The sequence below is a fragment of the Cydia strobilella genome, chromosome Z (assembly GCF_947568885.1).
Source record: "Cydia strobilella chromosome Z, ilCydStro3.1, whole genome shotgun sequence".
NCBI lineage: Eukaryota > Metazoa > Arthropoda > Insecta > Lepidoptera > Tortricidae > Cydia > Cydia strobilella.
Window position 1 is genome coordinate 14,913,452 of NC_086068.1, and position 16,696 is coordinate 14,930,147.

At 38.3% G+C, this 16,696-nt stretch overlaps 3 protein-coding genes across 3 annotated transcripts in view; all 3 read right to left on the reverse strand.

The window, feature by feature from the left end:
- The window catches only part of LOC134755113 (uncharacterized), a 43,693-nt gene extending 35,874 nt beyond the window's left edge, over nt 1–7,819 (reverse strand). Inside the window, exons 1-2 of the mRNA XM_063691590.1 lie at nt 7,806–7,819; nt 6,940–7,674 (exon numbers count right to left, since the gene is read on the reverse strand). Coding sequence (XP_063547660.1) covers nt 7,032–7,674; nt 7,806–7,819 — 657 coding nt within the window. The 3' untranslated portion in view covers nt 6,940–7,031. The remainder of the gene's footprint in view (nt 1–6,939; nt 7,675–7,805) is intronic.
- LOC134755110 (uncharacterized) lies at nt 1,597–6,695 on the reverse strand. The gene is made up of 5 exons (XM_063691588.1): nt 6,605–6,695; nt 4,078–4,338; nt 2,189–2,221; nt 1,906–2,106; nt 1,597–1,760 (listed from the first exon to the last, which is right to left on the reverse strand). Exons 1-5 carry the CDS (start codon nt 6,693–6,695, stop codon nt 1,603–1,605), a joined length of 744 nt encoding a protein of 247 aa, XP_063547658.1. The 3' UTR covers nt 1,597–1,602.
- A 4,294-nt stretch (nt 7,820–12,113) lies between the features above and the next one.
- LOC134754449 (A disintegrin and metalloproteinase with thrombospondin motifs adt-2-like) lies at nt 12,114–16,380 on the reverse strand. Its single transcript, XM_063690780.1, has 2 exons — nt 16,173–16,380; nt 12,114–12,382 (listed from the first exon to the last, which is right to left on the reverse strand). The coding sequence occupies exons 1-2, from the start codon at nt 16,363–16,365 to the stop codon at nt 12,132–12,134; spliced, it is 444 nt and encodes a 147-aa protein (XP_063546850.1). The 5' UTR covers nt 16,366–16,380; the 3' UTR covers nt 12,114–12,131.
- Between the last annotated feature and the right edge of the window lie 316 nt (nt 16,381–16,696).

Sequence of the window (16,696 nt, forward strand, 5' to 3'; positions counted from 1 at the left end):
TAACACGTTTATTTTTTAATATTGAATATTGAAAACCGTTCTTAATAAGTTGTCTGAATGGAATAGAACGCCTGTCAAAGAAGGCTTTTTTTCTTACTGCAAGCATGTTTTAAGTTTCCAAAGGCAAACTTCGATATTGTTTTTATAAATATGCGATACACAAATAATCGTAAATAACGATACTTAGGTAATAATAGTACAATGTTTTATATTTACAATTGTTTCTGTTTTATAGAACATGCATTTGAAAAAAAAAATCTTTCATTGAAGTGGGTTCAATAACAATAACAAAATCTATTCTAGTCGAATAAAAGCTAGAAAAACACCTCTTCATAATGTCAATGTCAATGATGTCACAGAATTAATAATATAAAAATTTTCGAATGCTTTTCTTATTTTTCGCAACTGTATTAAAAAACGTTCGATACACGTGCGGAAATGTCATTCTTAACTCGGCCCGATTCTTGCCACTCGCCATGACATACTTTCCGCACTAGCATCGAAATGTAGGACTATAACAGTACATATGGTGTTACTTTACCGCTCTAGTACGGTAATTAGCACTATACGTGCCTATGTCGAAAATATGTACTGTAAAACGTTGTACGATACACGTGCGAATAGATAATTCGCAACTCGTGCCGATTTAAAACATCCCCTGGTCGTATTTTAATTTATCACTACTCGTTGCGAATTTCCTACTTTTCGCACTAGTATCATAATGTACCTACTATTAAGCATGTAGTTAAATAATAGTTATTTCCGATACAAGTGCGGAAAAGAGGAATTTCGAAACGAGTGGCGATAAATTAAAAATCGACCGCAGGGAGTGTTTTAAATCGACACGAGTTGCGAATTACCTATTCGCACGTGTATCGTACAACGTTTTACAGTACATATGCATATGGGCCTTTAAACTTTCGACATATCCACGAAAAGTGCTCTTTACGCACTAGTGAAAGTAGCACCATATGTACTGTAATAGCTATTTATGCAACAAGTGCGGAAAGTGTATTATTTCCGACGAGTGGAATACGAGTCGGAAATCATCTTTACGCACGTGTATCATACAATGTTTTACTATGCATTGTGCGAGTAAATAAAAAAAACATATCATGGCAAATAACTTTAATTAATAAAAAATTGAAAACAAAAAGCACTAGTGCGAGAAAGTAGCACCATATGTACTGTAAAAAAAAATTGAAAACAAAAAGCACTAGTGCGGAAAAGTAGTACTTTCCGCATGCTATGGCTCCGTAGGAAACGCACTTTTCGAGCACATGCATTGTAATAGTTATTTCCTATACAAGTGCGGAAAAGAGGAAATTCGAAACGAGTGGCGATAAATTAAAACACGACCGCAGGGAGTGTTTAAAATCGACACGAGTTGCGAATTACCTATTCGCACGAGTATCGTACAACATTTTACAGTACATATGGCCCTTTAAACTTTCAACATATGCACGAAAAGTCCTCTTTTACGCACTAGTGCGAGAAAGTAGCACCATATGTACTGTAAAAGAGTTTTTTTAAATCAATAACTTAGGTACCGAGTTGTGCCGAGTTGTAACATTTAATAACATTTCTCCCGCAACCGAACAATTATTCTGTGCTTGTGCCGCCTACAGTCACTGTTTTTCTTATTTTGGTTTTTGGGGTAATATTTATCAGTTTGAATTCTTTTAAAAGTTCTGAAGCTATCTCTGCTTCTACTGGATCGGTATTTTGTATGTACGTTGAGGTCATTTTATGAAATTTTGCTGAAAATAAAATGGTATATATTCAAGGATTTACAAACAATAAGCTATAATTAGTAAGCGACAATCCAAAGAAATTCACGCTTGTTTGCCATCGGTTTAAAAAATGCCTCTACGTTGCTTTTAACGTGTAATTGCAAAACCTTACCCTTCTTAGAAGTTCGTTGCCGCAATGTGCGGCCATTAGAGGTGCGTAGAGATTTCGAAGTGGCTAAGCTACTAGACGACGTTGAAGCCGTGCGTTTAATATTCTTAGTACTTTTTGTAGGCCTCTCTGTTGTTGCCGTCTTTTGAGCAATAGTAGCTCCAGCTGTTGCTAGTGTTGACAGACGGTCCGAACGTCTAATAGCTATCAAACAAATTTAACATTATAACATGGGATATGCAGGTATTTGACAGTTTTTTTTAATACCAAGGTTAAAGTAACTTACGTGGAGATTTAGGAAATCGACGAGGATGAACATCTGAAAAATATTTGGTAAAGAAAAAGTAAAATAGGTCCTACATCTAATTACTTATCCACCTACTTTTTAATACTTACCTACTGTAAATAAACACTACAACTAGGTACAAAATAAAGTGTGCGTTAAGTTGCTTGAAGAGACGGGTGGTTTTGGCCGACGTTTGTTCGACTTATCGACTAGGGATGTTGCGAATATTCGCATCCGTATCTGCATTCCTGCAACCGCGGAACTTTCGCATTATTTTCAACATCTGCATCCGCATCCGCATAAAATCGATGCGGAGCTTAATGCGGATGCGGATGTGGAGCAGGTAGGTACAGGAACGTCTTAGTCGTAAGTGCTAGGTAATTTCGTCATTACCCAATAGGAATCTCGTTACGTTTTTGTGATTCGTCGATCCAACACTAGCCTATGACAGACAGCGACAAGAAGTGAATAAATTTGTTTTATTTGGACTTTAGTATAGTAATGCGATTGTGGGGCACCTATATTCTAGTTCAAATAGTTTCGTTTTTTTTTTTAAATAAAAATTACTAAAGAGTAATATTTGACGTTTTATATGTGCCTAATCTCGACATCCGCATCCGCGGATATGAGCCTTTAAGAATCCTCGTCTGCATCCGCGTCCGCGGATGTCAAAAAATCGGCATCAGCAACATCCCTCTTATCGACACGGAATATAGTAATAATAATTATTATCAATATGTTCTCTGCTTATTGATTGTTTATCTATTTTATTTATATTTAATACTTTTGGATGTCTCTTAGCTATGATCTTATATTACTATACGAAGTGTTTTTTTTTTGTTAAATTCAAGGGTGCATTCCTGAGCTTATTAAATTAAGTAACATTCTCAAAAACTCCGGACCGGCTACGTATTCTAATCACCTCCATTTCGGAGATAATCAATCAATTATTTTTAGAGGCCTTAATAATAAGGAGGGAGTTATTATTAAGGCCTCTACGAGCGTGTAAGCTTGCCTTAGGCCCTGTTTACATATTAATTAGTGTTTAGTACGAGTTTGCAGAATTTCTACTAAACGTAAGTACTACCAAAGGTAGATATAACTCCGTAATGGAAAAAACGTGGTACTACCTCGGACTAGGAGGATATAACCAAACGGAGTAGCCATTAACAGGCGTTCCCCTCTGTCGAAAATAGTCGGCCAATGGTCATACCGTATGACTCATACGCAATGTATGGACTGACGTTTATCTAACATGGCTATTTTGACGTTACGTATACATTTGACGTTGGCAGACTTTTTTGTACAGCATGCAACTTACAGTCGTGGCGTCTCCGTTGGTTATATCCTCCTAGACCTCGGACGATCGATGATAATAATTAATAAATGAGTGACATTGATGTGTCACACTCACAGTTTTCACTTGTTTGGTTGAGTTAAATAATAAATAATGCCCGTGTTACAAAACAACAACGCTATATGCAACATTTAATTACTTTTTATACCCTTCGGGGTTAACGGGATTCAATAAAAACACGGTGGAGCATTCCACAAAATTGTCTACCTCCCGTACGAACGCGAATTTTCTCAGTATTTGCAGGTATACGAAGTACCTATCCTTTTCTGTGACAAATGGTCAAAAATATGCACAGAAAATTAATCATCTGCATTAAATGCCGAAAAAAAGTACATAAGTACAACACAGGCAATAAAATGCGTTTGTACGGGACAGCCCGTGGAATGCTCCCGGTGTATATTACCAAAAAGGATATATATTACCCAAGCTAACTATTCGTAGCAATTAAACTTACTACTTTAGGTAGGTAAATATTAATATATATAAATAATTAAAAATGAATTAAACATTGTAATAGGTGCTATAAACTGACCGTAAAAAAAAGAATCAGGAAAGAAACGTCTCCAAGGCCTTAGTGGTGGAACTGGTGGACGTACTGGACTTGGCTGTTGTCGTGGAGGATTATGAGCATTGAATAACGGCATCGTGTAGCTGTAAACCCTCGTGGTGACGAGGTCTGCCCACCGCAACGGAAACACGGGCGCGGCGTGAACCATCGGGGGGTGCCATGACTGCCATGCCGCGTTGCCTTTATTGGGTGTGGAATCTCTGTTCTCGTCATAAGATACTATGGCTGCGGAAAAAATGTGTATTGTGGACATGACAATTATGGAACAATTGAAATAATGCTATTAAACATTTAGATATGTCATATTTTTATTTTATTTGAAACGATGTATACCTATGTATTATAATATAAGTCTTAATAGACCCAGAAGCAAATTGTTTTGTATTTGAAATCGGAACCTTTAGTTCCGTACCTCGAAAGAAAAAAACGGACCCTTATAGGATCACTTTGTTGTCCGTCCGTCCGTCCGTCTGTCTGTCAAGCACTTTATCTCGGTATCGAGAAGAACTTTCTATTCTATTTTATTCTATTGAAATTAAAACCATAATTTTCTGTTAACTTTAAAAAAGATACGGCTGTTTATGCCGTTGCCGCAAAAAACGTAAACTTCGACACTCAAGGGAATCAAAATTAATAGGGTACTTCTCTTTGGCCTAGAACTGAAATTTGGCAAGTAATAACACTACAAATACAGAGAAAAATCTAAAAACTGTAAATTTGAAATATTTTTTTTTATAAATTAGTTAACAACTGAAATAGATGTATATTAAAGGTATATTAAAGAAAAACCGGCCAAGTGCGAGTCGGACTCGCGCGCCGAGGGTTCCGTACTTTTAGTATTTGTTGTTATAGCGGCAACAGAAATCATCTGTGAAAATTTCAACTGTCTAGCTATCACGGTTCATGAGATACAGCCTGGTGACAGACAGACAGACGGACAGCGGAGTCTTAGTAATAGGGTCCCGTTTTTACCCTTTGGGTACGGAACCCTAAAAAAGTGACGAAGCCTTCTAATAATATATGACAACTATTTTAGGTTATTATTTATATATGTCACGTTTTCAACCAAAAGGTACCACATTGTCGTTGTCGATAAGGTTGATTTCAAATTGAAGCTATATAGAAATAGCGCCTTATTGACAACCGACGATAAGTACCCTTTTGGTTGAAAATGGCACATATGGTTAGTAGGTACTTATAAAAACACAAATCAATTTTTTTAACATGCAGATACGTCTGCGAGCGATATTCCAAATTTTTATATTAAAGGAAAAAATGGAAAAAGTTACACTTCTGGCAGGATTTGAACCCGCAACCTCCGCAATCCGGGTTAGCTAGCAGTATGAGTTATATTGCCGAGCAGTTAGCACGGATTGCGGAGGTTGCGGGTTCAAATCCTGCCGGAAGTGTAACTTTTTCCATTTTTTCCTTTAATATAAAAATTTGGAATATCGCTCGCAGACGTATCTGCGTGTTAAAAATTTGATTTTAGTATGGGTTAGCACATTGTTACTGGTGAATTCTCAATGCAACTTGAGACTCCGGTGCCGAAAAGATGTAATCGTCTTACGGTAGATGTCGCTTTACGCCACCCCAAAGGCGTGTATACATAAGGGAAGTAATGGAAAGATTTGCAAGGTTCTGGTAAGCTTCCGTAGCTCAATTGGTTAAGAGCAACGCACGGATTGCTGAGGTTGCGGGTTCAAATCCTGCCGGAAGTGTAAAAACACAAATCAAAAATATTTAATAAAATAATTTGATTCGTTCCCAAAGTTGTGAATAACCCTCGGTGGGCGAGTCCGCCTCGCACCTGGCCGGTTTTTTATTAATTAATTAATATGACTTCAATTTCAGTTTCAATCGGTAATAGGTATATAAATTACCATTAATAAAGTACTGAGTACTGAATGTAATCTTAATCTGAAAAGTGTTTAAGTACTTAAATACGTTTTAATAACAAAACTTCCGTGAGACACAGACATATTAAATATATTAATAACGGGTCACTCACGTGTTTTAAGTCGAAAACGCTCGACATGTTTCACTCCGTACCGAGGAGCGTCATCAGGAGCTTGCGTCGACGGTGACGGACCGGCGCAGACTGCGGGCCGCAGCCCTCCGCGCCCGATGACTCGGCGCGGGCGCCGGTGGCGGCAGGGGGGGCGAGAAACTACCCTCGTTTACGGCATTATTGTCAAATGATGGGTTGCACACAACACTCACTACGTCATTCGCTAATAGTTCGTCCACACTGTCCACCGACGTAGTACCCAAAACAGTTTTCCAGCTCGGAGGCACTGACCAACCACAATCACGGTTAAAATTCGGATGACGACCAATTTCGATAGCCTCCCGTACTTTTCGCTGAATCACACTCCTCGGTACGGAGTGAAACATGTCGAGCGTTTTCGACCTAAAACACGTGAGTGACCCGTTATTAATATATTTAATACTTAAATACGTTATAAGTATAGCGATTATAAGTACTAACTTGTAGTTGTGGCAATGGTTGGATTTCGCGTCGGTCCAGACATCTCATTATCCAGGGAAGTAGTCGCTGCGCAAGTGGATTGTTCGACCATCGCGGTAACATTCTCGGCTACGTCATAATTTTGTTGTAATAGCTTGAGGTAATCTATGATAAAATTTAAGAGGCAACAGGAGTGGTCATTTCTCCATACAACGTACTCGACTATTTCCTCCGTATTTTTGAAACTAGAGCAATGTTTTTTTCAAAGCAGATTATTATTATTATTTCTCTTTATTAATCTTTTTTCTTAAGTTAGGATTTTTATAATATGTATATAAAAGTAAAATATAAAACACTAACAAAACAATACAAAATACATATAAACACATTATAAAAAACCTAACCTAGGGTGCCGCCAGCAGCGAGGCAGGGCCCAAGCTGCCGGTGGTCAGGGCCGCAGAGAGAGGAACCGGCGGACTATCCGCGCCGTGTCCAAGATCACCGCCTTGTGCATCTGACCCTTGATCCAACCACCCAGCGAGAGTCTCTCTAGGTGTTGGTCGAGACTCTTCGCAATGAGACCGTTCGCTGACACGACTATAGGAACAATGATCGTCGAGTCAACATTCCACATGGCGGTTATCTCGTGAGCCAAGTCTAGGTACTTGCTGGACTTGTCCTTCTCGGCCTTCACGAGATTCTCATCATGGGGGATGGTGACGTCGACGAGCACTGCCCGGCGCTGCGTTCGATCTATCAGCACGATGTCAGGCTTATTGGCTACAATAGTCCTGTCAGTGATGATAGACCGATCCCAATAGAGCGTGGCACGACCATTCTCGAGAACTGGCACAGGCAAATACTTGTAGTACGGTACTTCGCGGTCCACAAGGCCATATAGAAGAGCAAGCTGCTGGTGAATAATCCTGGCTACGAGATTATGTCTGTGCAAGTACTCGCCGTTAGCAAGATGAGAACAACCGGAAATGATATGCCTGAGTGACTCTCCGGGACGGCGGCATGCCCGACAAATGTCGACCGTACCGTCCTTATTATTATTATTAATATCTGCATCTTCATCATCAATTAGCCTAAAAAGTGAGATAATTTCATTACCATTTAGATCTCAAATTTCGTTACATTTGGTTAAGTTTTGTAGGAGGAAACAGTCGAGTACCAAACTTCGTTTTTTGAGATTTTTACGCAGGATTGTTCGCCTAACCTGGCGTTGTGCATATCGCACTTGTTTTAGGAGCCGCTTCCGTTAGCGAGACGAATATATTCACATAAAATATTTAAATCTCAGCTCCCGTATCCTCTTAATTAGCTACTTCCGTAATAACCAGGGTGCGCAGCCAACATGCCAATCGTTTACGATCCGTAGCGAACGAAACGCAACTGTCACTGCCCCACTATTATTTTATTTATTTATTAATACAAAGTACAGAGCTTAAATGCTAATATGGAAGAGTGATAGAGAGACACAAAGTGTTTCGTTGTCGTAGCGTAGCGTAAGCGATTGTCACCTTGGCGAGGCACCCAGGAAACTACTAAGGCCTACCTACTTATACATTGCAAGTATAAATACCGGTGCCTATCTCGTCGCTTATAATTGATACTCCTAATGTAATAACAATTATGCGAAATTAGTTTTATGCGTAACATTACATTTGATCAATTATTATGCGACCCAATATAATAAATACCCGTAGCTTATATACCTACGTACCTGTTTTCAGCATTTCTATTAGAAGTAAAGCTTGGCTCAACTCGTCTTCGTCAGAGTTTATGAAAACGACCTGATTAGCGGTAGTCACATCATATGGTAATCTTTCTTGAGATAACACTATTAAATAAAAGCAAATAATAATAAAGGCAAGAATCATAACTGAAACATTTCTTTCCGAGTATACTATAGGTATAAATGTGGCGCGCACTTCACCTACCGAATCTATGAAATTTTATTTTATGTGCGTAAACCATATAAAGTAGTTTGATAAAACAACCGTCGTTTCTACTGTTTATTATTATTATAATACCCACACACACCCACACACAATCATTTGTTTACTTAGAATGCAACTTGTAATTTAACGCACTACACAAGTGTCCACGTCGTTGCAAGATTGGTTGCAAGGCGGCTTCGTTCGCAGAGGCGTCTGTACACGACAAAAAAGTGCGATCATCACTCCGGTGGCTCCCCTTCCTAAAATGATCTAATTTATTTAATATGAAAACGTATTAATTCAATAGCAGAAATTTAGCATCCTTGATTTACCTTATTACTGCGTCGTTTGTTTGGAAGATGTTTAGCAATAAAATTAAAAGATTTTAGAGGATTATCCTATTCAGAAATGCTGCAAATAGGCCCTAATTGATAAGTTACGAGTATAAATATATCTTATACAAGTTTTATACGTATACCCTATAAGTCGCAAGTGGGTAGCTAGCGTTGATAAATCTATCCAATGATTAAAATGGAAATCATCATCAAGGGGTTGCACCCCCAATAGGCGTTTCTGGGCGGACCTGTTGGCTCCGCCCGCCGGCATTCACCCTAGGCATCCTAACTATATACCTAATACCTATCGTAGGAACGAACGTATCGTTGGGTACCTTACGCCCTTCTACCAGTGTATATGGGACTAGCTAGGCTGACCATGTTTTCTAGTTGGCTTTCGGAACACTTGTAACCGTGATCATTTAATACATGAGGAATTTAGTCATTCAATTGCAAACGGCGGCGGCGTAGGCGGGGTAGGTATAGGTACAAAAGTTAAAAACTCGTAAATCGCCACTAATTTGAAAAATTCTCGTATCTCGCACTGCTACTCAAAGTTAAAACGTAGTAACTCTGTATGCATCCCAAACATGGTTATTAAATTTTTAGGGTTCCGTACCTTCATAGTACCTTAAAAGGAAAAAAACTGCACCCTTATAGGGGCACTTTGTTGTCCGTCCGTCTGTCTGTCAAGACCCTTTATCTCAGGAACGCTTAGAGGTATCGAGTTAAAATTAAGAGCCCGGTAACGATTTTGAAATTAAAAGATTTAGTCGTTGAAATTAAACACGTTTTGTTACCGTACTATCTAAGTAACAAGTATTGGTTTCTATTAGCACGTCTTCTCATCTTGCCTTTTAATAATGAGGTCGCGAGCGTGCGTCACCGGTTATATATGAAGAGAAAGGGCAGTTTTTAAAAATACTTCAAAAAATTATGGTGGCAAATTATACAAATTTATGTTAAATACTCACCTAATACTTGCTCTTTATACTTAAGATGGACTAATTACCTACCTAACCCTTATAACTAAGAACAGCTGTATAAAGTAATGCAATACATTAATTTGTATTTTTTTTGTATGTATAAGAACAGTTTCAGCAAATGTTGTAGATTGTTTAAGTATCAAAATTACGTTGAAATTAAGTCAATTTTCAGAGAAATTGTCACTTGTTTTGAAGTTATTTCTGGAGAAAATTGATTTCGTCTAACTTTCATTTACACTACTTTAAAGTCATAATAAAAAAATGTAGTCTGTAAAAGGTGGAAGTACAAGATATGTGTAATTCAAAAACCGGCCAAGTGCGAGTCGGACTCGCGTTCCAAGGGTTCCGTACATTACACAATTTTCAACAATGCATTTTTTTATGTGAAACATGAGTGAATTGTCATTAAAAAACCCGTAGGGGTCGGATCAAAAACTAAGTAATTAAGTCCGACTCAAGCTTGACTGAATATTTCTAATAAGTTTTCCTGTCATCTATTAGGTAAAGAACTATTTTTTGTATTTTTCTCAAAATTTTAGAGGTTTCGGAGATAATGGAATAGTTATTTTTTTGCCTATTTTCTTGAATAACTTCTAAACTCTTTATCCTAAAATTATAAAAAAAAACATATTTGAGATACTCACAATAAGCTCTTTCATTTGATACCTATGTAACACGATATAGCAAAAAACTTTATTTTAAAATTTTCTCATTTACCGCCCAAAAGTGGCCTCCATGTTTAAAATTCATTTGTTTACGTTACATGTCCATCTTTGGGACACAAACTTACATATGTGTACCAAATTTCAACTTAATTGGTCCAGTAGTTTCGGAGAAAATAGGCTGTGACAGACGGACAGACAGACAGACGCACGAGTGATCCTATAAGGGTTTCGTTTTTTCCTTTTGAGGTACAGAACCCTAAAAATTACCATGTTTAGCCGTCCAAACTACGAAATTTACAAATAAGAGCGACAAAATCAGTGCTTACGCGCGTTTACCTAAACGTCCATCAGAAAAAAAATACTAATTTAAAGAGTCTGTTTTCAAAAAATTGATATGTAAAACTGCAAGATGATTTTTGAAGATATTAGCACGTCTTCAATAGAAACCAGTACTTGTTATTTCTGTTACGTATCAAAAGGTGTACAAATTTCAGCGACTAAATATATCAATTTTACATTTTTGCAACTAAAATCGATAACGGACTTTTAAAACCATATAATTACTTAGATCTATAGCCCCTTGAAGCTGTGAAAAAAATCAAACATCTACGTTAACGTAATATGTATGTAACGTAGTATACATACGGCCGTTTACGCCACAAAAAACGTATATTTCGACACTAAAGCAGTGGCGTAACTAGGGGGGGGGGGGGGCAGAGGGGGCAAGTGCCCCGGGCGCCATCTAAGGGGGGGGGGGGGGGCAAAATGGGCAAAAGGCAGCAGCGGGGAAACTTTTGTCAGTCGTCAGGGGGCGCAAATTTGGTGACTGCCCCGGGCGCCATATCCTCTAGCTACGCTCCTGCTCTCAAGGGAAACAAAATATATAGGGTAGTACTTCCTGTTGACCTAGAACTATGAAAGACATGTAATATCGTCTTATACTACAAGTACAGGGAAAAATCAGTAAACTATTAATTTGTAAAAAAATAAAATTAAATATAAAAAAGTTAAATTTGTAAAGGTATATTTGTACTGTGGGCGAGTCCGACTCGCAGTTGGCCGTTTTTTTTTGTGGTTGACAGACAATATACGAGTTTCTTTTTTCAGTTAGATGCAAAACTGGCCCAATAGTAGCATCTTAGTAGAATTTTATATAAAAAAAACTGTTATGTTACTGGTGATGTTAATTGAAGGAACATTAAGATAATAGTTCTTAAAAACAAATAAAAAAAAAGTAAATAAAAAAGTTGCAACACACACAACATACTAGTTTTTTTTAATAAAAACCGAGACATAACTTTTCGCCGGATTTTGAAATCCACCCCGGAACATTATTTTTAACCGTTTTCTTTTCCCAGAATTCTTATGTATGTTCGTCGATTACTCCGAGACCCGTTGTCCGATTAGAGTAACTCTTTTTTTATTAGAAACAATACAGTAATGAACTTCCCATACAATAAAAAACAATACAGTAATGAACTTCCCATCCGCTAAAATAGGACAATAATGATTTGTTTTTTTTTTTTAATTTGCGTTTGACCATAAATAAAGGAATTCCCGTACTATTTTTCCTACAATAAGATAAACATTTCCGAGCATATTGGAGAAAATATATATTATGTTATTACAAGCAAATATTTGGTGGTTGGTTCTCGGGCGTGGGGTTCGTGCGTGGTTGGCGGACAGGGCGTGCGGCGGCACGGGCGGCGCTGCTCCTCGCGCTCGCCGCGAGCGCAGCGGCCGGCCACGCACGCTCGCCGCCGCGCCATGAAGCCCGAGCCGCAGCTCACCGAACACGAGCTCCACTTACTCCAACGGCTCCACACTTTGCGGTTTTGCAACATTTCGTCGTCGTTATCGCTTTCTTCTGAAATTAGATATGTATCTACAATATACAGAGAGCTGGTTCTTTTAGGATGCAACTGGGATATCGCTGTTTAAAATGAAGAAGATCCTCTTGAACGATCTCATTTTACGCGTAAGAGCATGTACACATTGTCCGATCCGATATCGGATGTCGGATACGACTACAAAGAATCAAAAAGTACATCAGTGCCTTTTTAATAATCCTTTAATTTTATTGTTTGTTAAACACTGATTTAAACTTTCACGATTTTTACTCATTATTTATTCACAACGACGGGACTTAATCGCGTAAAATAAGTTTTAAATTTACCTCCGACGTTTCGAGGACGGCGTTGTCCCCGTGGTCTCGGAGAAGACTGGCTAAAGTTGACATCAACATCTTCTAGGCGCGCGAGTTTTTCGAACTACCCGCACTTGGTCTTGTTTATTAACTTGAACGTTTTGCGCACTAGGGATGTCACCGGGTCGACACACAACACTCACAATATTCGATTTTTCAACTTTCGATATTTGTTTTCGCTTACAGTTACTAATGACTGGGTTTCATGTGGATGAGATCTTAAAACCTTCGTCTCGATTGAAATTTCTATGTTTATTGATTTCAATGGCTTCACGGATTTTTCTACTATAAAACCCACGATTAGAAAGTATTCTAGGGTTGTGAAGCTCAATCCAGTGGTTTGGCCCTGACTCTAGTAAATGCTCAGCAACGGCAGACTTGTTCACCTGACGATTCTTGACAGCTGCGATATGCTCCTTAACCATAGACCTAGCATTACATAGACCAGCTATACGCGTGCGCCCGTAAGGGATAGACATAGATGACGTCATAAACGTGGGGATACCATATTGGTAAAAATTACCCCAATATTTGATATCACGTTGGGGCGATTACCCTGGAGGCAAAGTTAGCTTGCTTGACGGTATTAAAAAATTGTTAAATAAAATGTCAATGGGCCGTCCTTTTTAGGCGTATAAACAATGGAATACCTCCTATAATTCGCGCAGGTGGTACAAAACTAAACATGTTTAGTAAATAAAACGTAAAATAAAATGTATTATGGGTTTTAATTTAAAGAAATCACAAATCGCAATCACACCAATTAATGTACACCACATTTAATCTTCACAACATCTGTTTATTTATTTTTTGGAATTAGAAGTACGAAAAAACTTCGAGGTCAAAATTACCCATAAAATTATGATATTTTCATCTGGTATCCCTAACATGATTGTTATGCAGCTAAATTAAGAAGAAGTTTAAAAATGGCTGACCTCAGACTCCTACCTACCTACGTAATTTGGGCGGATAATTTTACAAATAATGTTTTGTTAATTTGCGTAAATAATTGTGATATTTTTATTGAAATCGTTTGATTCTACATTGCTTTAAGTGTAACGTAATTTTACGATGTTATTCTCACATATTGCGTTAAGAGGAAGGTGTAAAATACCGTACTTACGTGTGAAAGATTATGATCTCATATTTTTGCTCAGAGCGGCTATTACAGCCAATTACAGAACAATTCACCAGTATTTTATCAAAGTTCAGGCATTCAAAACGCTAACCATCACTATATTTCATAAGAGAAAGCACAATATCATACAAAACAACGATAATTAAACAAGCAACGAACAAACATGACATGTCACGTACTTATTTGTTTGCCACAACCTCGGTTGTGGCAGCGGTGGAAAAGTGAAACTATGACAAGGACAAACAATAACAGCGCTTTCTCTGCTACTCCTACTGAAAGATACATAAGACTATCCCGTTCGGTCATTTTCCCCCACTCCTCATGACCGATCCAGTTATACTAGATTCATGTCCTTAACTCGCTCCGCAATGGTACGTTTCGTTTCCACGATGTAGGAACTACAACTGCAATCGATCTTATAAACGCCAGGTGACTGGAACGGGATAACGTCCTTCGGTGACCTCAGGTTTCCTGCAATTTTGGATAAAAGAGTGTATACCGTCTTTATATAGTACCTATCAAGTACTGTGCCAACCATATCCGTTACTCCTTTCACATAAGGTAAAAATGCCGGTTGCCTGGAGACATCAGGACGCTTCACTCTTGCTTTTCGTCTGGGTTGCCACTTTCTCACCTTATACCCGTTCCACCTAAGTACCTCCTGAATATGCGACATCTCGCTCTTTAAATATTCAGGGTCACACAGATCTTGTGCTCTGTTCACCAGCGAGCTGACAACTGATTGTAAGTGTTTACGCGATTAAGTCCCGTCGTTGTGAATAATAATTATTGTTTGTTGTTCAAAAGAAAGCGTTAAGGTGCATTATATCATAATACGTTTGCCAAACAATATTAATTGCAATCGTGAGGCCGCTTCGAAACCTGATTAAACAACTTACGCTCAATAGAAAAAAAACACGAACATACGTCTAAAACGCACCACTAATATTTTTGTAACTATAGTTCAAACCAAATTGTCAGTAAATAAGAACAAAAAAAAAACTATAAGTACTCATCCTTTTCCTTTTGGGTGTTAGTGCTAGTGTGAGACAAAGATAGTATAATTCTCTCTAAGTTTGAAATAAAGACAGTCCTTTGACAAACTATATTTTTGCATAAACGCTATTGAAAATTGCTACTAATGCTATGCGTAATTTTACAAATTTTATTAATCGATTAGGTACTTTTCTTTGTTAAAACTAATTTAAATAACAATTCATAAACAATGATTATCCGCGATCCACGCACGGCCAGCTCAGTGCTCAGCAGAACTATTATATAATCTGTGGCTCAGCGAGCTGCGTTGGGAGAAGGACATGAGGGCCACCACGAAAAATGAAATTTATAGTTGGTCAAATCAATTTGTCAGTCAGTAACAACCCGGAAAATTATACTTATCCCTTTCTTTTGGGTGCTAGTACTAGTGTAAGACAAAGATAGTATGATTCTCTCTGTCTATGTTTGAAATGAGACAGTCCTTTGACAAACTATAGTTACCTATCTGCATCAGCGCTCTTCTAATTCACGTGTTAGAGAGGCAGAGGAGAGGCAGATGACGGTACTTATTTCTCTCGGTAGGCTTTCAAAACTCACGGACTTGATGTCATAGGGCATTTTCTAGCGGCTGTTTTTCTCGAAATGTCATCCGACTATCCGATATTGGATCGGACGTGTAAACGCTCTTAGTTGCGACTAATTCCTGAGGCCGACTGTACTTATAGGTAACAAATAGGTACCTCTACTACTTATAATTTTATCATGATAAAATTATAAATGACTAGAAATTGGGCGCTTTAATATGTAGGTACGGTCGAAAAAATGTATTCTTTAGTAATTTGCGGTTCAAGTAAATTGAATCGTAAACTGTATGTCCAATGTAAAATGAATGGTAAACTGCTAAATAATCAATTTCCTTACGTGCACGTCCACGTCCACGTCAACGTCAACGTCACGTTTTACCGATACAATACAAGGGCGGGGGGCATTGCCTATAAATAAATGTAAGAAATTGGATGCAGTCCCTTTTAATGTCTTACTTCAATACTTTATCGTGACGGTACGAGTAAAATGTTCCGTTGACGTGAGTGTCCACGGTACAGTAAAAATAAAAACCCTAATAAGCGATCATTGAGAGTAGGTAAGACCAGTGGCGGATTTGCAGTGTTGGCCGCCCTAGTCCCCAGCCCCTGTGGTAACGACTAGCCGCCCCTTTCTCAGCACCTAATGTCTTGCCGCCCCAGGCCCGGGCCTTCTCTGGCTTAGGGCTAATCCGACACTGGCTAAGACCCGCGAAACCCATACCACTTAGGCTACCTAATTTATTGCTTGTAATCTGCAACTCTTCAATGTCAGCGTCAGTACTCGTTCCTATGTGCATATACTGTTTGCTGCATGCTCTTGTTCTCTTAAGTTCTGCCTGTATTCGCTCTTTTAATACGAGACCAGCCAATTCTGCAGGCTTTAATACAATTATATTATCATCTTGCATATTAATTTGTGCTATCATAAGACTGAAGAGAAATATTACTGACAATGAAAACATGTCAGAGCAAGGTACATACAACTTGACAGCATTTTGATCCTTGCTACTTTTTTTTTACTAATTGGCATTAGTAAACTTCCAAAGAGATCATATACATGAATGTACTCGCAGAAGACTGGCTAAAGTTGACGTCAACATGGACAGAGGAGTGTAATAGGGTCCCGTTTTTACCCTTGGTTACGGAACCCTAAAAACGGAAATTTTAACGCCTTTGGCCCAGTTGGGCAAATTGAGCCTTTTTAAAATTATATATAAAAAACCGGCCAAGTGCGAGTCGGACTCGCGCACGAAGGGT

Bases quoted from the DNA above. Each gene is read 5' to 3' on its own strand.
- LOC134754449 (XM_063690780.1), bottom strand. From the start codon at position 16,365: ATGATAGCACAAATTAATATGCAAGATGATAATATAATTGTATTAAAG. The intron at 12,383-16,172 runs GTAGCCTAAGTG...ATCTAATTTCAG, and splicing joins GATTACAAGCAATAAATTAG to AAGAAAGCGATAACGACGAC.
- LOC134755110 (XM_063691588.1), bottom strand. From the start codon at position 6,695: ATGGTCGAACAATCCACTTGCGCAGCGACTACTTCCCTGGATAATGAG. The intron at 4,339-6,604 runs GTTAGTACTTAT...TTTTTTCCGCAG, and splicing joins AACCATTGCCACAACTACAA to CCATAGTATCTTATGACGAG. The intron at 2,107-2,188 runs GTAAGTTACTTT...TTTGTTTGATAG, and splicing joins TCGATTTCCTAAATCTCCAC to CTATTAGACGTTCGGACCGT.